The sequence below is a fragment of the Grampus griseus genome (assembly GCF_964374135.1).
Source record: "Grampus griseus genome assembly, chromosome: 2".
NCBI lineage: Eukaryota > Metazoa > Chordata > Mammalia > Artiodactyla > Delphinidae > Grampus > Grampus griseus.
Genome location: NC_139018.1, coordinates 27,773,107 through 27,795,558, shown reverse-complemented (window position 1 = coordinate 27,795,558; position 22,452 = coordinate 27,773,107). Strand labels below are relative to the sequence as shown.

At 36.7% G+C, this 22,452-nt stretch overlaps 1 protein-coding gene across 4 annotated transcripts in view; it reads left to right on the top strand.

The window, feature by feature from the left end:
* YLPM1 (YLP motif containing 1) overlaps positions 1-20,251 on the top strand; it is a 74,248-nt gene extending 53,997 nt beyond the window's left edge. For 2 of the 4 annotated variants that reach the window (XM_082647739.1, XM_082647737.1), the window contains 10 exons: positions 1,894-1,956; positions 2,241-2,360; positions 2,577-2,753; positions 2,841-2,924; positions 3,213-3,296; positions 5,581-5,661; positions 8,840-8,891; positions 13,968-14,098; positions 19,344-19,526; positions 19,860-20,251. In XM_082647739.1, coding sequence (XP_082503865.1) covers positions 1,894-1,956; positions 2,241-2,360; positions 2,577-2,753; positions 2,841-2,924; positions 3,213-3,296; positions 5,581-5,661; positions 8,840-8,891; positions 13,968-14,098; positions 19,344-19,490 — 939 coding nt within the window. In that variant the 3' untranslated portion in view covers positions 19,491-19,526; positions 19,860-20,251. Of the gene's footprint in view, positions 1-1,893; positions 1,957-2,240; positions 2,361-2,576; positions 2,754-2,840; positions 2,925-3,212; positions 3,297-5,580; positions 5,662-8,839; positions 8,892-13,967; positions 14,099-15,116; positions 15,237-19,343; positions 19,527-19,859 lie in introns of those variants that run through there. The other 2 variants (XM_082647738.1, XR_014296320.1) reach the window with 2 other exon arrangements.
* The last annotated feature ends 2,201 nt before the right edge of the window (positions 20,252-22,452 follow it).

The window sequence follows — 22,452 nt, the reverse complement described above, 5'->3', positions numbered from 1 at the left end:
TGTGCTTTGACTGCTGTGGCCCGAGTTCAATCCCTGGTCGGGGAACTGAGATCCCGGAAGCCACACGGTGCTGCCAAAAAAAAAAAAAAAGGAAGATATAGATGGCTTAATTCCATTCTTGGATTGTTCAGTTGTATTGAAATACAATTGATTTTTTCGTATTGATTGTATATCCTTCAACATTGCTGAACTCATTTATTGGTTCTAATAGATTTTTCGTGGATTCCTTAGGGTTTTTCCTATCTATAAGATCATGTAATCTGCAGATGGAGATGGTTTTACTTCTGACTTTACAATGTGTATGCCTTTTTTCTTTTTCTTGCCTCATTGCTCTGGCTAGACCTCCAGTACAGTGTTGAATAGATGTGGTGAGAGTGGACATCCTTGTTTTATTCCTGATCTTAGAAAGAAAACTTTCAGTCTTTCACCATTAAGTACTATGTTAGTTGTGGGTTTTCATTAGATGTCCTTTATCAAGTTCAGGAGGTTCCCTTCCATTCCTAGTTTGTTGAATGTTTTTTTTTTTTTTCTGCGGTACGTGGGCCTCTCACCATTGTGGCCTCTCCCGTTGCGGAGCACAGGCTCTGGACGCGCAGGCTCAGCGGCCATGGCTCACGGGCCTAGCCGCTCCACAGCATGTGGGATCCTCCCGGACCGGGGCACGAACTCGCGTCCCCTGCATCGGCAGGCGGACTCTCAACCACTGCGCCACCAGGGAAGCCCCTGTTGAATGTTTTTATCATGAAAGGATGTTTGATTTTGTTAAATGCTTTTTCTGCATTGAGATTTTTTTGTTTTTTATTGTATTGATACAATGTATTACATTAACTGATTTTCACATATTAATTTGAATCTCTGGGATAAACCCTACTTGGTCATGTTGTGTACTTCTTTTTATATGTTGCTAGATTCAATATGGTAGTATTTTGTTGAAAATTTTTGTATCCATAATCCTAAGAGATATCTGTAATTTTCTTGTGATGTCTTTGTCTGGTTTTGGTATCAGATTATATGCTTGCTTTGAAATGCTGGCCTCATAAAATAAGTTGGGAATTGTTCCTTCCTCTTCTGTTTTTTGGAAGAGTTTGTGAAGAGTTGGTATTCTTCTTTGAAGGTTTGTTAGGATTCGGTGAAGAAGCCATCTGGGCCTGGGCTTTTCTTTTTTGGCAGTTTTTTGACTACTAATTAAATCTCTTCACTTGTCATAGGTCTATTCAGGTTATCTATTTCTTCTTGAGTCAGTTTCAGTAGGCTGTGTCTTTCTAGGAATCTGTCCATTTCATTTATCTAATTTGTTGGTATATAGTTGTTCATAGTATTCCTTTATAACCCTTTTAAAATTTCTGTAACGTTGGCAGTCATGTCCCCCCTTTTTTTCTGATTCTAGTAATTTGAATTTTCTCTCTTTTTTCTTAGTCTAGCTAAAGGTTTGTCAATTTTGTTGCTCTTTTCAAAGAGCTAGCTTTTGGCTCCATTGATTTTTCTTTGTTCTTCGGTTCTCTATTTTATTAACTTCTGGTCTAATATTACTATTTCCTTCCTTCTGCTTGCTTTCGGTTTAGTTTGTTCTTCCACTGTCTTATGTTGTGTCTTCATTTTTGTTTATCTCAAAGTATTTTCTGATTTTTCTTTTGACTTCTTCTTTGACCCACTGGTTATTTAGGAGTATGGTGTTTACTTTCTACATACTTGTGAATTTCCCAAATTTTTAATTTTACTCCATTGTGGTCAGAGACATGCTTTGTATTATTCCTATGCTCTCAAATGTATTAAGGTTTGTTTCATGGCCTATCATATGGTCTGTCCTGGAGAATGATAGGTCATTGTTAACTCTAAGATCTCACTGTGAAATAAAATCTTCCCTGGGTGATTTTTTTTTTCGTTGTGTTTCAGATTGTTGTTATAATGAGAGGATTGCCTGGCAGTGGAAAGACACATGTTGCGAAACTTATTCGAGTGAGTATGGGAAAGTGGAAGAATCAGTTGCTTTTGTTAGCCACTTGCCTTCTTAGCAAGTTATATGATATTGATACAGATATTTCCCATTTGATCCATTCTAGTTGGCCCATCTGGTAGATGCTATATCATAAGTATTGATCTGCTTAGGCAGATACTTTGCCCCTGCTTGATTTGAAACTACAAGAAGATTGCGTGGTATTTAGCCACAGGAGAAACTTTGTGCACATTTATTAACTTATTCCATGAATTCTCTTTAACTTTCTTGAATATATGATTCTCAGGATAAGGAGGTAGAATTTGGAGGACCTGCACCCAGAGTTCTAAGCCTGGATGATTACTTCATCGCTGAAGTGGAAAAAGAAGAAAAAGATCCAGATTCTGGAAAGAAAGTGAAAAAAAAGGTATGGTATATTCCTCTCAGATTACATCCTGATTCATAAATAGCATTGAAAGGAAAACATGTTCAGAGAGAAATGTGGTTTTTTTGAACACAAACTTTAGTACTCAGGTATGAAGGAAAGACTAGAAAGTTGTCTGTATCCAAATGCTAACGAGGGAAGAGATTTAAGATGATTCTTTGCTTTTGCTAACTCCATATCTCTTTGGGGGGATCTTAGGTAATGGAATATGAATATGAAGCTGAGATGGAGGAAACCTACCGCACCAGCATGTTCAAAACTTTCAAAAAGACTCTGGATGATGGCTTTTTCCCTTTCATCATCCTGGATGCCATCAATGACAGAGTTAGACATTTTGACCAGTTTTGGAGTGCAGCAAAAACCAAGGGATTTGAGGTATAGATTTAAAAGAACTTGAGAGTACTTTATGTTATCATGTAAGTGCTGCATTTGTTTGCCTAATCATTATTCATTCTTCCTTAGGTGTATTTGGCTGAAATGAGTGCAGATAACCAGACTTGTAGCAAGAGGAATATTCATGGAAGAAAGCTTAAAGAAATAAATAAGGTGATTTTTTTGAAGCACAGAGGGTGTAATATTCTAAACTTCATTTTGCCTGTTTCATCACTGTTGCCTGGAAATTCTTATTTATCCCCTTTACTTTCAAAATATATTTTCTACCTGCTTTAGTAAATGTTTCTTACCCTTTGTATCTAAGGGTACGAGGTGTCCTAGCTCTTCCTGGAACTAGCCTGTTAGACTTCACAGTATTAGTTAAATTTGTCTTGGCTATTCTCTTGGTCTTTCTTTGAGTAGTTTCCAGAGATAACGTGACCTCCTGAATCTCTCAATTAGATGGCCGATCACTGGGAAACGGCGCCTCGTCATATGATGCGTCTGGACATTCGTTCTTTGCTGCAAGATGCTGCTATTGAAGAGGTGAGCGTCCTTTGGCTCGAAAGCAGTGCAAGAGCGACGCCTTTTTTTATTTTGAAAAAAATTTAAATGACAGAAAATGGCACGTATAGTATTGCGTTGGCCAGAATGTTCGTTTGGGTTTTTCCATAATGGAAAACCGTAACAAACGTTTTGGGCAACCCAATATAAGAACACCTGCATGACTTTCGTTGAGATTCACCAGTTGTTAATATTTTGTCTCATTTTTCTCTATTTAGATTTCTTCTTCCTCTTCTTGTTACTACTGCTACTGCTACTGCTACTAGTACTACTACTATTCCTCTTACTGTGGAACCATTTGAGAGTTAAAATGCAGACCTCATAAACCCTTTAGCCCTAAATATTTCAGTAGATATCTCCCAAGAACAAGGGCATTCTCTTACAAAACTAGAAGACTCAATTATCAAATATAAGAAATTTAACATTGATAAGATATTATATTAGGTAATATAAATTTCCTGAATTCTTTCATATACAGTCCATATTCATATTTCACCAGTTGTTCCCATACTGTGCTTTATAAGAATTTCTTAAAATCCAGGATCCAGTCCTTTAATACAAAAAATGGTTTCTCAGCTATGTCATTGTCATGAAAGACAAAAAATTTTTGAAGAGTAGAGGCCACTTAGCTGTTTTGTAGAATGCCCCTCAATTTGGGTTTGTCATGATTAGCTTTAGGTTAAACATGAGCAGGAATTCTACATAAGGGACATTGTGTTCTCACTGCATCATATCAGGGGTCATATGATGTCATCTTATTTCATTATTGGTGATTTAAGTGTTGATCACTTGGTTCAGGTGATATCCATCAAATTTTTCTGCATTTTTCTCTTCCTAATAAGTAATCTGTAGGGAGATACTTTGATACTGTTAATATCCTGTTTCCCGACAGATTTTCACAGATTGCGAATTCTTGTCTAAGTCAATTACTAGTTTGAAATAAATAAATCTTTATTATGGAAAAGGGGAGATTTTTCTCTTTTAATCAGTTATGTACTTCTGTTTCATTTGACCTCTTCCTGTGAATGAGAGTTATCTGTACTCAGTGTTGTCACTGTATTTTTATGTGTTTTTACCTCCCATGCCACTCCTCATCCCATTTCCTCTGGCTTCTGCCCCAGCCATTCTCTAGAGACTCTCTCACCAAAGATTTCCATGGCAATGGACAATTCTCACTTCTCTTGCTTAATGTTGCAGCCACATACGACATGGTTGACCATGTCCACCTTCTTGAAACCATTTTTCTCTTGGCTTCTGTGAGTCTACCTTCTCCTGGTTTTCCTCTTGCATCTCTGGCCATCCCTTTTCAGTCTCCTTTGCTGGCTTCTCTTGCTACCCAGTCCTTAAACGCTGGAGTTCTTTAGGGCTCTATCCTAGGCTCTATATTCAATCTGCACATTCTGTATCGATAATCAGGCTTTTTGGTACCTTGGATTGCCACTTCTATGCCCTTAATATTAAATTGTAAAGGCTGGAATGAATTTCATCAATATCTTAACAGTAATTATATCTGTGTGGAGGGGTTGTGGGTGATTTTTATAATTCTACCATTATTTTCCAAATTCTTTACCAAAAAATATGTATTATCTTAGTACACCTCAGACTCAACCTATTCAATATGTAATTCATCCAAACCTGTTCCTCTTCTCACATTCTCTATTTTAGTAATTAGATCCATCAGTCCACTTGGTTGCTGAAACCCTGACTCTCTACTCTCCATTATCTTTGACTCTTTACTTTCCCCTTGTACCAGTGTTTGATTCTACCCCTCCACCATGTAGTCAGTCTACAAGTTTTGTCAGTTTTACCTTATAAATACTTCTCTGATTTATCTACTCTCTATTTGTATTGCTACTATTCTGGGCCAAGCTATTATCATCTGACTTTTCACTGTACCCTTTCTTACATTTTGAAATTTGAATCATACCTGTTTTACTTGATTGAAAAAATACTTGCTAAAGGTTTTAAAAAGAAATCCTAGTAATCCATTGTCATTCAAAACAGATAACCATCAATTTAGATCATTGTACTCAACTTCATAGAGAATTACAAAGATGGATATCCCAGGAAAATGAAAAGCAGGAATATCATCTTGTCTGTCAGTTCTGTTTCAAAGTTTAGGGTGTTAGAAATTACTTAGCATGTAACAGCAAGTCTGTGTGTCTTGCACTGGGCAACTGTGCTCATTTCATATCTCAGTGAGGGACTCAACATTTTCCTAGATGTTAACTCAGTCTTTTTGTGTGTGATTATTGCGGTATTATAGGTGGAGATGGAAGATTTTGATGCAAATATTGAAGAACAGAAGGATGAAAAGAAAGATGCAGAGGAAGAGGAAAGCGAACTGGTAGGAGACAGAACAACCACTTTGAACAAAGTGTCTCTTTATTAAAATTCTTAAGGGTTTAAATTCAGCTCTGTGATCAGATGACTATTGTTGATATTGCACCTTAATGGTAAAAGTTCCCATAATCATCTTCAAGGAGACTTTTGGATACTTTTTGTTTTTCCCCTGACCAAAGGAAAAGAACCCTCTACTGTGTTGTTACAAGAAAATTTTTAGAATGCTAAGAAACTTACCCTTGTACTCACTCATCTATTTGTGGGTGGCTCTAGGGGAATACACTTTTTAAGAAAATCGATTACATTTGAAAGGGTATTCTTACATTCCAGCAGATACGTGGTACAGCCTACCCAATGTATGCATAATTGTCTCTTCTTCGCTATAAGAGCTCAAAATTGATTTTCTATAAACTGAGGCAGAAGAACTTATTGAATGAGGAGGCAGAGGGTTGCCACTGACTGCTGGATTTGTTCTTCCGCATTTTATCCTATTAAGTGATGGGGAAAATGATTTGACTGTGTAGGCAATGCATTTTGCTTAGGCTGATTAAAGGCTTACGTAGTGCGAATTCAAAGATCCCGTGTACCTACTGTAAATGCTTTTGATCACACCTCTGTAGTGATGTCTGCCTTTACCCTGTCATTCAAGAATATGCGACCTATAGACTTACGTTATTTTCAGTGTTTGCTAATGGGGTACAGAGATTAGCAGTGCCTTGGAATAGTGTTGCTTTTTAAATTCAAAATATTATTTGTTTTATTTAATACTTCAGCCCTTGCTAAAGCTGCTTTTCATATTCTTCTGAAAATGTGCAAAGCGAGAACCCTGATTCCTAACCCCTAGAGAATACATTCTCTCTAAGGAGTGGTCCCATCAACCCATGTGTGTTATAGAGGACTCTGAATAGAAACTGTGTGTTTGCATAGAGATGGTGTCAATCTCTACATTCCTAGATTTCATATGTGGATTAAAAAATAAGCTTTAAAGTTAATGGCATTTGAGTCTCCTATGTTTTTTTTTCTTTAAACGAAGTATTTTTATTAATTAGGTTGTATTTTGACATACATGATCTAAGACGTAGGCAGGAAGTTCACTTAAAGGTCCACGCTGTCCTGGAATATGGCTAATGACCAGTTTAGCTACTTGCAGCGTGTGTACTAGCAGTCGATCATGTGAGAAGTCTCTAATGTTAGCTTTCTGAAGCTCTGTCTTCCTTTTGTGGAGATTTCAGTTCAGCATATGGTTCATAACATCTGACTTGCTTAGGTGTAGGTCAAAACTTGGAACTTTTAATTGAATGTACTATTATTTTTAAAAGTGAAACACACTGTAATACTATATTTTTTCATCAGAAACATGGCAATGAAGCCTTAGAACTCTACCCTGCTGAACTATCTCTTTTATTTCCAAGTAGCCTAATATTTCAAACAGTGAGAAAATGATTTTAAGTTTTAAGGAAGAAAAAGATGGTTCCAGCAGGGGGAAATTAATGTACTCATTTTGCTTATCTTCATGTTACAAACCTTCTCTTAACCTTTTTTCAAAATGCAGAATCGAGATCTTCTACTATTGGGTTCTATTCCAAGAGTAAAAGATTCTTGGAGAATTGACCCTTGGAAAGGGTTAAGAGCAAGTCTTGTGTCATTCAGACCATTTTAATGGAATTTTCACTGAACTTTACATTTTCTACTCTGTACTGATTACTATAGCTGGGTGAAATCCAAACTTTTCTTGGTTAAGAGACTCCTTTGGGGGGATCATTGGTATGATATTTTGTCTTCTTTAGTGCTTCAGTGAACCTCATAGATCTGACTCAGAATTTATAAATATATTATTCTAGTGATGTTTAAGGTTTTCAGATGAGTTTTTGAGATACAACTGTACAAATTCCATCAGTACTAAACTTTTAGCACCATCATTTCAGCCTTTGTCTTGGTTTGTTCTAAACATGTATTTGGAAAGGATGGTATAATTTATAATCTGAAATACTGCCTAATTAGTTGAAAGTGAATTATTAGTCTGGCTTAAAGACTAGAAATGTATAAAACGTGTAGATTTCCTGGAAGAATGATGATACTCTAGTACACTCTTACACAGAAGCTATTGTCATGAAATGTTCAACATACTTTCCAACTTTACCCGTGTGTCAGTCTATTCTATGAACTTGAACATTCCCAATAGTAGAAAGATATATGGATTCTTAAAAGAAGATGCTGACACCTTTGATGAACCTGTCCTATATAATAAGTCCTAACCTAATATTAAAGTTCTGTATGTTAAGACCTAATAGAGAACAGAGTCCAAATGAAGGAAAGGGGGAATCAGTGAATTATGTGGAAAAAGCATACACTTGCTAGGTGAATAAACTGAAAGGCTTACTACATAGCTAAATAGGTACATTGTGAAATTTGAAAATCTTATGTAGGACTTTGTTTGAAATAAACCACCCAGTTATTTTATTAAATAAGATATAAATTGCCTGTGGAGATTTCTGGGTTTTCATATAATAGAAAGATGTAATTTTTTAAAAGACATCAGAAATAATAATCTAGTTTCCAACTGATGAAAAAGTAATGCTCTGAAATTGATTCAGTAAAATTAGTCTTTGTAAGATCTAACTGGTAAATGGATTGAGTCATTTTAAAATGAAGTTGAACTTCATAATTGTGTTCAGTGATACCAAGTTTTCTCCCTTCTTTTGAGTATCTAAAAGTACACTGGAATATAAAGTAACTGTCTTGAAGAACACTCTTTGGACCTCATGGCTACTATCACTTGATAATAGCAGTTGTATTTAGAAAATAACCTAGCTAGTATTATAAATTCTCTGCTACTCTGAATGATATTAATTGAGCACAGTAACTACCATACATTCTTACCGCATTGGCTATATAGCTGCTGTTCAGACTACAGTTGTGTGTCCTGAACTGTAGTTGCCGCCAAGCGCCTTCATGATACCACTCTAAAGTGACTATTCTGAAATCTGGGCAGTGAAGTTTGGTGAATTTGGTAATTCAGTTTCTTCAAAGATAATGAGACTGTGTTTTCCCTCAGGATATATTTATAAATAGTGAGTGGAAACTGAATCCATTCCCAGTTTTAATGCTTTTCCAATTCAAAAGTGATGTGCATGTATGTGTCTCTTTCTAACCCTTCGAGCTTCTCTCTGTGTACGATTTAGGGTTACATTCCGAAAAGCAAATGGGAGATGGACACATCTGAGGCAAAGCTAGGTGGGTATTTCCTTTTTCCTGTTTTTATATGTGATACCTGATGGTAATGGTCATAGATCTTTCTGCTATAAGAAGAACAAATTTCCCAAAGTTTCTGCTTAAATGAAGATTTTTGGCCTACCTTACATCCTCAGTCTATTTTGTTGGCTTTCATTTTATGTCTTGTGACAGAGTGAAAGAAGAGTATTTTAAAAGAACTACCTTCGGTACCACTTAAAGTTTTTAAAGTAAATGGAAATATGTGATAAATTTAGGAATAAAACACTGTCACTTCTAAAATCCATTCATTTATATTAATCAGAAATGTTGGTGTAGGTGAGGTTTCTACTTTTTTAAAAAAATATTTAACTGCAGTCCAAAGTTGAACCTGATTATGAATACTTTGGGTAATAGTGGTAGTAATAATAATAAATATTGAAGTTTAAAAATTAATTAAAAGGCAGTTATTTTCCTTGTATAATAAATTAGAGTTTCTGAGTTGGGGAGGTAGATATATAATTCAGGTCTTTGAGGAGCCCGCTTTGTAAGATTCCGTTTAAATTTTCCTCCAGCTTGTCTTTAGTGCCAGATTACAAGGTAGACTGGTGAAAATTATTGTCAAAAATTGGAGTTGCTTAAATGGGGTTCTTTGTCAAGCGGAAAATCATAATATCCAATGGATTTTACCCCAATATTTCACGGTAATATTGCAGAACAATTTTTTTTTTACCTCACCTAAAGAGAACCATTTAACATGTTGATTAAGATGTATTAGTAAATAATTTAAGATAATGGTATAAGATTTTTTGAAAAGATGGACCTTACTAATATATGAAGTATGACTGTTGGTCTCTGCATTTCTCCTCCTGGAATTATACTGGAACTCCAAAGCTGAAGTAACCATAGAAATATATCTTAAATTTATAGAACAAATTTGAGTCATTTAGCTACTTCACTGTTTGGGGCATATTATCTGTGTTTCTGACATCAGAGGGATGCACTTTACACACAATTGCATAGTCTATGCTTTTTATTTTGCCCAGCTGATCATGTGAGCCATTGATGACGACCAGGTCCTATGTGAAAAGATAATTCGTAAACTGTAGTATTACCATATTGTTGCGATAGGTGCTTTGTTGCAAAGTCTAGGATTTTTTTTCTAGTGTATGGCATGTGAAAATGATAATGTGGTTTCTGACATATTCTTGCATTCGTCCTCCCTCTGTGGGAAATCTTAATAATAAACCATCTCCTTCCCTAAACTTTTAAAGTATTCATAAGTGTTTAAATGCAATTAAATATGTAGGAAAATAACAATCACAAGTTACTTTTTTAATAATAATGCTTTAGATATGTTTACTTTAAGATTAGATTAAATCTGAAGTTCTGTACTTATAGAATAACCTATAAGACTATAAGATCGTTTCCCTATTTTCTGGTTCTCTAAGTAGTGATTATCTTTTGAGGCAAAGAGAAATGGTAATTAAAGAGACATGGGGATTGTAAAATATTTTAGCTGAGCATATAATCTTTAGAGGCCTTATGTAATATATTATGTAGGATAATGCTTTTTTTTTAACCCGAGCTAGTCCACTTCCTATTTTCCTTTCTAATTTCTAAAGAGAAAGGAAAATGGAATTTAGTTATGATGATTATTCAAGATAATATGACATTAATCTTGGTATCAATTCTGGAAAAAATTCTGGCCTATCTACTATTTGCTTCTCAGAAAATACATTTCATATAAATTCAGTCCGTTTTAAAGGCAGAATGTTAGACAGTGATCCAGAAATAGAACTGTTAAATAAACCATTTCAATTAAAGGCACTGAAGATCTAGTAATGAATCTAGGAAATAAATTCTTACATGTTTGCAGTTGGGTTTTTGTTTGTGACAGTGATGTTTCGTATAATGACTTGCCTCTTGCACCACTGTGTTATCTTGAGAGCTATATCATCTTTAGAGAAAGGCAGATGGAGTGTGAGCATTCCTGAAAGTGCTTGCTTCTTTGAGATTGGCCCATGGAGCCAATTGAGAAAAAGAAGAAGAGCCTGAAACATGAGGCTCTTCATTTGAGAATTAGCCTGTTTATGTTGCCTTCCTTATCATAGCAAATTCAGTAGATTTGATTAGCAGGTACAATTTATTTTTCTGAGTATTTTACCAACATTTCTTAAATTACTCTTGGTAACATGATTATGCTGGGTGGAAACATACTAAGCTTTAGCAGTGTCATACATTGAGCTAGACAAGCTGAATCTGTAACTGAGGAGTTTTGATTTACAAATAAGTCTGCCAGTGAGAAAATACTTACCTATAATCTTTCAAAGAGCTGTTAAATCTCATTGTAGAGTCTTGATCTGTGTTCATTAAGTACAGTATACAGTTCAGCCTATGTGTGAGTGTTAAATTGGAAGTGGTGTAATTTTAGAAAAATTCAGAACTGGCCTGAGCTGCATCTGGCATGGGTGTCATGGAGTTGTTGAAGACTGCCTGTGGCCCACCTTCAGTAGCACCTGAATGGCTCCTTTCCAGCTGGGACACAGGCACCCTAATGCAAGGAGGGTGGGTGTTACATGCCACAGCAAATGCTGGGATTCAGCATTCAAGCTACTTAAATTCCACTGACATGATTTTGGTTTCTCAAACTGAAAAACCAAAAGAATATTTGAGACTGTTGTCATCCTAATTTAGGCTTCTTCATATCGAGTACTTTTTGCTTTTCTCATCTCAGTGTCATTGTCTCTGCTTATGAGTTATTGTGTACTGGCCTTCTACATGTCAGGCGGTTTCATCTCTTCACAGTTGGAATGCAATTATTATTTGTATAGGCACGTAACCCTTGTGTGTTCACTGTGATCAAATTTTCAGAAATATCATTTATGTTTAGAAAATATATAGATATATCTAAATTTTTTTTTCTGTTGTGCTGTAATAATAATATATACTGTTTTGAAGATGTGGTAAAATTCTGTGACCTGCCAAGTTGGATATTTATACTTTCATCTTCATCTTAAAACTTCACCTTTTGAAATTCAAACCTCTGAAAATCATTAGTATGAGTGTGTTGGACACCAGTCGTCTTCTGTAACTAACAAATACCCCAGATTCCTCTTCCTTCACCTTATGCCATACATCTGTGTGTTTGGGTTTCCAGGATGCCATGTGGAAGAGGTATGAACCTTTCTTCAGCCCCAAGAAGGAAACTTTAAACATGTTGTGCACAATAAAATTTCAAATTAAACATTACAAACAAGGGTGTTCAGACTAGAAATACATGCTCTTCTGAACTTCCATGTTGCAAATATGGGACTCCTGGTGTGTAACTCCTGTCATACACCCAGTGTATGAGGAAAAGTTCTTGCAGTTTTCTCACTGCCCTTCTGTATTGCTGCCTGGCCATGTTCTCTTCTTAGAGTTGAAATATGAAATTTTCCTTTGAAGTATGTTAATGTGGAAGTTGATCTTATTAAGTTTGGAAATCCTTTGAGGTTTATTCAATAAGTGTATTGGAGCTGCTTACTCTTCTGCTAATACTGTACACTGTTGAACTAAGAACAGTTTTACTGTTTGTGGGACTTTGTTGGTTTTCTAATACCATATTCTATGTCCCTGTGCAATCAAGGTGTCACTTCTTTAAGGTCTTGTATAATATGGCCTGTCATATACATGTAGGTTAGAGCCATTTGGTACAGCATGTGATTTACAGAGGAGATTAGAAGACTGTTCCTGTTGAACTCAATCCGTGTTAAAAATTTTCAGAAGTGATGTGATAAAAATTTCTTGGGTTTTGTAAAGTGTTGTAGTTTGCCTTGCTGATATTTCAATAATATTGCTTTTATGGGGGAGGAACGTAGGAAATAAAAGCTTTACCAAGTATGCAAAATCTTCCTGGTTTTTGAGGCCTGTATGGTACGCACAGTTAGTTGTGTGTATAACTTCTACATTTGAAGCATAAACTCACCTTCCCTCCTGCTTCCATTGTACTTTTCTTTTCATGTCAAGTTCTCTCCACCTTGATGCCTAAAAGGTTTCTATTATATATACACTCTGCACCCTTTATGGACTTAAATGAAATGTGGTTATTGTGTGTTTCTGAAGTGTTTAGGTTTTCCTTTATTGACCTACTTAATAATAGTGTGTTTATAACTACAGATGATCCAAAAATTTAGTGCTTCAGTGTAGTGCATATATATATATAATATATATATATATATTATATATGTATATGTATAACTCATAATATTTCACATGTAGAATTCAAAATCAGAATTAATAACCAATAAAAAACCCCACACATTTTCATCGTGTGTTCTTGAAGACACCTAAACTCATATCTAATAATTTCTGAATCAGCAATCCCTGTTCATTTAATTGATTACAGTTTGGGGCTTTTGGAAAGCCTCTCAGATTGAGGATTCAGAAAGAAAATTCAGATCCAGCCACTTTGGCTGACTAGCCCTTAGCCTCAGGATGGTCAACAGCACTTCACAGTATAACCAAAGAAAGTGGTGATTTGTATAATCAACTTACTCATAAACATTCTCATGACGAATCGTCTCACAGTGGTCAAAATCCCAAGAAACTGTTAATCTAAAACCTTTCTGAACGTTAGCTTGGCTCATTAAGTTCTTGTACTACCTGCTTTTCATATAATACGATACACACATGACTGCACATCTAATGGGTGGTGTTAATATTGTGTTAAAGAAAAGAAAGAATGGAAGAAATTGCTCTTAGAAAAACCCAATGTTGCATTTTCATCAGAACATGAGAGCTGAAGTGTTGTGATTTTAGGTGGGGTGGGAGGATAAGGAGGCCAGGAAACAAGTGTCTTCTCTTGTTCTGCCCATATTTGTTACTTAAACCAACATAGTAATGTAAAGGCTGCCAGTATGAACACCAGATAAACAATGGAAATTGCACAGAACTCGATATTATCTCAGCCAAGAAGATAGTTTGGATCTACAAGTGATGCTGCTCTCACAAATGCGGATGTGCCCTCTGACAGTGTTCCAGCCTTCTTTTCCCTTGTTTTTGTGTCGTGTGCCAGCTCACACTCTTCCTTAATGCTGCGGCTCTGTGTTTGTCCCTCAGACAAGTTGGATGGCTTGAGAACTGGTACTAAAAGGAAACGTGACTGGGAGGCTATTGCCAGCAGAATGGAGGATTATCTTCAGCTCCCTGATGATTATGACACTCGTGCTTCTGAGCCTGGGAAGAAGAGGGTAAGAGACTGTCAATAACTACCAACAGATAAAGGGCCCGTTTAGGCATCTGGTTTTAGAAAGTTATAGTCAGATAATCATATGAATGCTGTTTTTTTAGAGTGGTTTGGTTTATACTGTATCATATTACACATTAAAAAAAAAGAGTCCTTACAAATGATCAGATCAAAATGTACAAGTAACTTAAAAAATGGAGAACAGAACCTCACGTGGCTAGCATGTTGTCCACTTAAAGGAGTTTGGAATGGCTGCTTGTGCCATTTTGTCATGGGGCAAAAGAGCCAGGTGCAAAGTAGAGTATTAAAGAGAATCTATGGGACTTCTTAATGGATTAGATGTAGAGGGTCCAGGATGGATGAAATCAAAGGTGACTCTTCAGGGTTCTGGCCATAAGCATTCCATGTATGTGGTGCCATTTACTGAGTTAGTGAAAAGTAGGGGAGATGGAAGCTTAGGAGTGAAAAATCAGAAGTTCAGGGAGGTACCAGTTAAGTTAGAAGTGATAATAGGACTCAGGTCTGCAAAATTTAGAAGTTCAGATAGAGGTAAATGTTTTAAGAAGTAAAAAATACTCCATTGTTAAATGATACAGGGAAGACAAGTAAATTGAGAAAAGAGAAATAGCCATTGGATTTGGCAACATGGAGATCGTTGATGTTTGATCAAAAAAAAGTCAAGCTTTCTTAGAGAGTTGAAGGACAGAAGCCGGTTTGGAGCAGATGGTAGAAGAGTAGGAAATGAGGAAGTGCAGAACAGCAAATGTAGATAACTTTTTGAAGAAGCTTTGCTATGATAGGGAACAGAGTAATGAAGCCAGGATGTTGGCTAAGTCTTCCACGTAGATGTCAGATTCAATAAACGTGATAATTGTATACATCCTTTAAAACAAAATAAAGTAAGAGGGATCATATTACATATGATTTGCATAAACCTTTTCCAGCTAGTCTGTCTTGATCTTTCTATGTGAGTATATACAAACCTACAGTTCTTTTTATTTTTTTTTGTCTGTGCCACGCAGCTTACAAGATCTTAGTTTCCTGATCAGGGATTGAACCCCGGTCCTCGGCAGTGAAAGCACAGAGTCCTAACTACTGGACTGCCAGGGAATTCCCTACCGTTCTTTTTAAATGCCTGCCTAGTGTGCCATTGTTTGGCTGAATAATCAGTTATTTATCCAGTCCCTTATCAGTGGATGCTTATGCTGTTTTCATTTTATTGCTAATATAATACTCTGGTGAAAGTCATATGCATACATCTTGGCATCTTTTTGACAGTATATCTCTAGGGAATATTTTTAGTCTTAAAGCTGCAAGCTCATAGAATATGATTTATCATTCTGACAGATATTGTGAGATTGTTTTCCAAAAAGATTGCACCTATTTATACACCCACATGTAAGGAAATGCCTGTTTTTCCACACTTGCACCAACAGTGCTGTTATTGAACTTTTTAACTTTTGACAATCTAATCGGTGAAAAAAAAAAGGTATCTCATTTTTCATTTCTCTAAGTAAGAATGAAGTTAATAATAATTTCATCATCATTACACATCATTTCTTTTTTATGAATTCTCTTAGTAATTCAATATTAAAAGGATATTTATTAAGAGAATAAAAATGCCAGTAAAACTTCATTACAGTGGATACCATTACAAAGGACTCCAGGTTTCAAAGCTCTTTCAAATACTGCAGACAGTCCCTAGACCTGCCCTTGTCTGTGTCTTGAGACCTGGTTAGTGGCCTTCTGTATGTGCCCAGCTCCACGCAGGGACTACTTGTCTTGATACCTCTTATTCCAGTTTTAAGGTTGGGGCAACAGAAAAGTAGAAACAGCTCTTCCTTGGGCATAATAATTTGGTGTAACAGTGAATAATTCCAAATGAGAAATATTTTTCTCTAGTTCATTTTTAGTCAGGTAACTGTTACTCTCTTCAGTCAGGAGTATGTGATCCCATGTAATTTACTTTGTAAGCTGGGTGGACAAAGAGCATGAGCGGTTCACATCCTAATTCTTGTGGCTCCTCTTTTCACTCTCCTCCTTGCCTCCCACCCTCATTTCAAATAGCTTTTTTTTTTCTTGAGGAGATAGTAATTTTTTTAACATTTTTATTGGAGTATAATTGCTTTACAATGGTGTGTTAGTTTCTACTTTATATCAAAGTGAATCAGCTTCAAATAGTTTTTAACACTCAAACCACTTACCAAAATCAACATCAGAGCACAAGGAAATCCTACAGGTAGCCAGGAATGCAAGACTCATTACTCATTCCTTTCCTGGGGTCTCTCTTTTTTTTTTTTTTTTTTGCGGTATGCGGGCCTCTCACTGTTGTGGCCTCTCCCGTTGCGGAGCACAGGCTCCGGACGCGCAGGCTCAGTGGCCATGGCTCACAGGCCCAGCCGCTCCACGGCATGTGGGATCCTCCTGGACCGGGGCACGAACCCGTGTCCCCTGCATCGGCAGGTGGACTCTCAACCACTGCACCACCAGTGAAGCCCTCCTGGGGTCTCTTGATTTCTAGAATTCAGCTTTTTATAAATATTGGGCAGGTTTCTGGGATTAATTTACACTGTAACACAAAGGTAGTTCTGTAGAGTTGATATTAGAATTTTACCAAAATGGCTAGGTTTTAAAATATAATTTATTTTTTTAAATTTCCACTTGCTTAGTTGGGTATAAAATGGACTTTAATTTGTGTTTCTTTGATAACTGTGGAAAAGTGAACATTTCTCTTGTTTGCTGAACTCATACATTTCAGAAATATTTTTGGTGACAACGGATAAAATATATGTATCTGAAACTTTTGCGTATTGGTCAAGAGTTTTCTTTATTATAACTTTTTTTTCTTTTTACAGTTAAGATAAATGGCAAAAAATTGAGATTGTAACTCTCAGTAAAAGTACCTCTAGGAAGATTAGGAGGGACACTGACATTTAAGAAGCTATTTCTAGTTGAAAATCATTATTTTGCTCCATATATTTTTAGTGTTTTTGGTAATTATTCATTCCTTCTACAGTGTTGTATGTCTGTGTGTCAGGTCTGTGCAATTGGAGGCCACTTAAGGAGTGGACCTCCGCTGGAGGAGCCTGACATGTAAATAAATAATGTTGATATAGCATCAGTTTTAAAGACTTAGAATTTAAACTACAGATTTAAAAATTAGCTGTTAGTTTACTCAGGGCAAGATTGATTAGTGTTTAACTCTGTGCTAAGGAAGTACTGTGGACTGGTTACCGTTTCTTTGTTCAGTGGCCACAATCCATCTGTCCATCCATCCATCCTTTCTTCATTCCCCTTAACCATAGTCATCTTTTGCTAAAATGTATACCCTTGATCCCAGGGAGAGCTGGGAGAGGGGTGCATGAATCTGTCAAAATAAATACATCAGCATTAATGGGCAGAAGGCCCAGAGATCTTGGTACACAGAAGCCCACATTGTTTATTAAAATAGCTTTTTACTGAGGCCCATGAAAGAAATTGAGTCATAGGTTTTCTACCCACAAAAAATCTACTTTAAAAAGAGGCAGGTGTTATCAGTTTTCCCCCACAGCTGTTACTGTGTATCTTATCTTTGGCTAACTGGTTGCTAAAAACAGTGGTGGTGGTGGAGGAGAAGAAGCCTAGTCATTTGATTACCATTCCTATAAATGATAATAGGGAGGGTCAGTGTACCTCTAAGAGCAATTACACATTTCCAGGTGCAGCACGGTTGAGCATGCTCCGGTTCCCTTTCCTGGTCATAGATCACAATCACAATAAATCACAAGCCATATTTAAAATACAATCTCTGCAGACTTTGGTACTAGGTATTGCAAACCACAGTTTCATAGTCTCTTTTAAGTATTTCATGTTTTAGAGGATATATCTGCTTATATTTTTTAAATTACTACCATAACATGTAAGAATCCATATTTTAAAAATATCAGAATACCAATAGAAAATACCCCTGATCTATATATTTGTAGTTATAATCTTGCCATAAATGGTGTCAACTGAGTCTGTCTCTTGGTCTCTTCATCTCATAAATGAAAGTAATCATACCAGCTCCCTGTTTTCTAAGGATAAATTTCAAAAAAATTTATTATGTGGAGATAAATAAAACTTAGTCTTTCGGGACTTCCCTGGTGGCGCAGTGGTTAAGAATCCACCTGCCAATGCAGGGGACATGGTTTCGATCCCTGGTCTGGGAAGATCCCACATGCCGGAGCAACTAAGCCTGTGAGCCACAACTACTGAGCCCAGGCGCTGAGACGACTGAAGCCCGGGTGCCTAGAGCCCATGCTCCGCAACAAGAGAAGCCACTGTAATGAGAAGCCCACGCGCTGCAACGAAGAGTAGCCCCCGCTCGCCGCAACTAGAGAAAGCCCGCGCGTAGCAACGAAGACCCAATGCAGCCAAAGATAAATAAGTTTTTTAAAAAAGAAAAAAACAACAACTCAGTCTTTGATCTAGGGTGTATATGGTCTGTTAGGGAAGAGAGATCTGTAAGTGGATAATTGCAATATAGTATGGAAGTTCAAAACTAGACATGTCAAAATCCAGAAGTAACTCCCGGGAAGCAATGATTAATTATTTGATTGGCAAAGGACAAGAGGGATAAAGCAAGGGTTGATGACTAGACTCATGCCAGGTGGACCAGGTTAGAACAAAGATGTTTCAGGAAGAGAGACTAGTTTGTGCAGCCTTACAGAGATGAGAAATGGCCCAGTGTGCTTTGAGAGCTGGAAGTAATTTTGTGTTGCTGTATAAAGTGCCATAGGTACTGCCCAGAGATGCTGCAGGAGAATAGACAGGGCCAGATCCAGAGGGACCTGTGTGCTTGGATTTCATTCTGTAGGTAGGGCACAGATTTAAAGCTGTGTGTATTTTAGGACGATTCCTCTGGCAGAGTGGATCGGAGGGAGTGCGAATGAAGATAGGAAGACTAGGTAGAGGTTAGTGCTTTTCCTTAGGTAAAAAATGAGGCCAGTGAACTGAAAAGGAGTGACAGGAGGGCGAAGGGGATAGGACTGAACTGAGGGCTGAACTGTGCAGGAGCTGGAGTGGTTAGGACTTGGTGATTGACTAGAGAGTTTTCTTTCTGTAACTTAAGGTATATGGCTTTCTTCAGTCCTCCACAGTTAACTTCTAAGTTTTTAACCTCCTGGCTTTAAATTAGTTATCCTACCCATTAGACTATTCAGAAAGCTAAGAGGCTCTTTGCGTACTTATTTTTTCTAAAGCCCAGCCTAATGCTGTGTTCTTTTTAGGTGAGATGGGCAGACCTGGAAGAAAAGAAGGATGCAGATAGGAAAAGGGCCATAGGTTTTGTGGTCGGACAGACTGATTGGGAGAAGATCACAGATGAAAGTGGTCACCTGGCTGAAAAAGCCCTCAATCGAACCAAATATATATGAGACTTAGTTTTTGAATGGAGTCATTACTCCTCTAAGGTAAGGGTACGCAGTCATATAAATAGCCTACTGTTTGTTGTTTTGAAGAGTTTGAGATAAAGAAGACAGCATGCTTTGCTAAAAATGCTTCTCTTCTTGTATTGTTTTCTGGTTCTAAAAGAGTAAGTATGTGCTAGTTGCCAGCATTTGCAATACAGGGTATTAGAAAAGGAAGCAATTTTCTGCAACCTGGCTTACTTATAAAAATATAAGACTTAAGAAAAGCTTGGATTCTGTAGATTTGGTAAGGAGTGGAGTGATGAGAGAGACTAAGGTCTGCTGAATTTTCTGTCTGTTCCTTCCTGCTGTGACAGCCTTTTCTTTTCTTTCCAGGTGGTTCGCTTTGAGGTGGTCTGAAGCCAACGCCTCATGGAGCTTCGTTGTGTGTCACCTTGCTTCCACATTTCAGTTTTTGTTTTGTTTCTACTGCTTTAGTTTTTTAAAGTTCTCCAGTGTCCCCAAGAGGTATTAGGATCTTGCTCTACCCAAGCAAGACATTAATTTTTCTTTTTAACTACTTTGGGGAGGGAGGGATTGATAGCTTAACTGCCGAAGCCAGGTGGAGATCTGCCGGAGGACTCCAACAGACAACGTTTCCTCCACTGTACAGTGTCGCAGACTATCTCTATCATCATTGCTTTGTGGCTGTTTTTGTTTTTTTACTGTATGTAACTGGTAGTTGATTGTACTAGGATTAAAAAAAATAAACTTTCATGATAAAGCCAATGAGATTCATGGGCTGTACAGCATGAGCCCCTTTCTCTTGTTTTCTTAATTTTATTTTTATTGCTTTTTTAATATGGTGTGTTCTAATTACATGCTAATTGAACATCCCAAAACCTCTTTTCCATTCAATATTATGTAGCTCAATGATTCCATAATTCATGTTGTAAACACAAGGCTCAGTGATGTTCACAACACTTACCTTTGTTTTATAGCTGATTTCTTTCTCTATCTTGGTGTCTTGAAGACTAGTAGAGACAATTTCAAATATTCCTCAGTTCCCTGGAGCACATCTGTTCTGTATCATGATGTTTTATTGTTTTCTTTATTTTTTGGATCCTTTCTCTGCTCCTCCCTCTTTTCTTTCCTTACTTTCTCCCTTCACGTTCTGTTACGTTTTGATTTTTCCCTGATCTGGCTTTGACTCCTGGTAGACAAAACTGATGTACTCCATGAAGCTTGGGAGCTTGTTGCCTCACTGCTAACGTTGAATTGTTGATTTTTTAAGTCAAGATTGCAGGGCAGGAGTATGGCGATGCAGGGTGCTCTGGTAGGCAGCCTTTAAGCCTGTCAAGTTTTCAGGTTCTTACCAGATTGTTCATGATTGGGAAGCATGGCCTTCTGCATAGAATTTCCTCTCTTGTGAATGGTACCAGGTGGAGCCTAGAAACATACAGAGCTAAAACCCAAATATCGTTCCTGTTTAAAAACAGAAAAGGAGCTCTTTTCCCTTTTTCATTCTGCAAAGAAAAAAAAAGTTATTTCCAGCATGAGAGAAGACAGAGAAGAGACTTCTTTCTCAGACATCATTCCCACTATGTAATTTAACTCAGTAAGCTGTAAATTTGTTTACAAAAGGCTTGAATATTTTGAAACGTTTACTTTTGGGCTACAAATAAAAACCTTTTAGTTTTATGACCTACATTAAATACTGTGTGAATAGAGATAATATTTATTATTTATTATAATATTTATTACCATTCAAATAGTATCATTTTTGGGTTCAAGAGCTTGAAATTATAGTGCTGAAGACTAACGGGAAATTCTGATGACTCTGTACTTTTTTTATCTTTGCTGCAATTCTGAATGTTTACATGTAAGAGGCTTTGTTATTAACAAGTCAATCCTGAATGTATAATTTGCTACATTAAGTAACTTCTGGTGATTGTAGTGTTTAACAAGCTACTTTGATTGCTTATTGGCCGACAAGACATTTCTATGTAGTGATCTTTCTCAGCCGCCTCTCCTATGTTGAATTAAGGTACATCACAAGATAGTCAATAGAATTATCATTTATACAAAGACCAACTTACTAATTACTGAATCTACCAAATGTCCGTTCTCATCAAAAAACAAAATTTCCAGAATGTGTTCTTTAGTTCAGGAGGTATATATGTTCTTAGAGAGAGTGTTTTACTTCAGTTTTCTTAACCTTTTTATGTTCTGACTGACAGTATTCAGAATGCCAATGAAATGAGAAGTGTTGATCACCCACGAATCCCTTTAAATCTGTCATGCTTTTGCCTTGCAGCCATGGCTTTGTGTCTGCGATCTTATGCCAAGAGGGGGGAGGGAAAAATGAACAGGGTCAGAAATAGCCTCTGCTGATTTTTAGAAGATACAGATTAACATGACCTTAGGCGATGAACATAGAATGTTGCCTACTTGGTATAACACATAACCTCGATGAAAGGAGATTAATGAAAAAAAGATCAGGCACCAAAAAGAAAGTAATGGTCAGTTGATATTTGACTTTGCTGTTAAGAAATTCTTAAATTTACATTATTGCTAGAAGCAGAATAGAAGAAAAAGATCAGGAATATCTTGGAGAAATTTGGTGTGGTTAGAAATTGCCTTGATAACACAAATACTTTAAGTTTATTAAGAGATGTCCTTGGAATGCAGAGGACCAAACTTGGGTTGCATTTATTTGGTAGCATTTTACTGTTATTTATTAACATTGTTTTCCTTATCTCAGAAAGCTGCTTGGTACGTGTTTTTTAATTTTTATTTTAAACATAATTAAGTTTAAAATCTTTTGTGGTATCTGTGTCTTAATACAAAATAGTCCGATGGGGAAAGTTCCAGTTATCTTTAATGTTTCAGATCTTTTAAACTAAATGTAAAACCTCTCACTTCAGCAATTCAACTCTACTTATAAACTCCCGTGCAAGTAATGTGGTAGATGAGATGCAGAAATTTT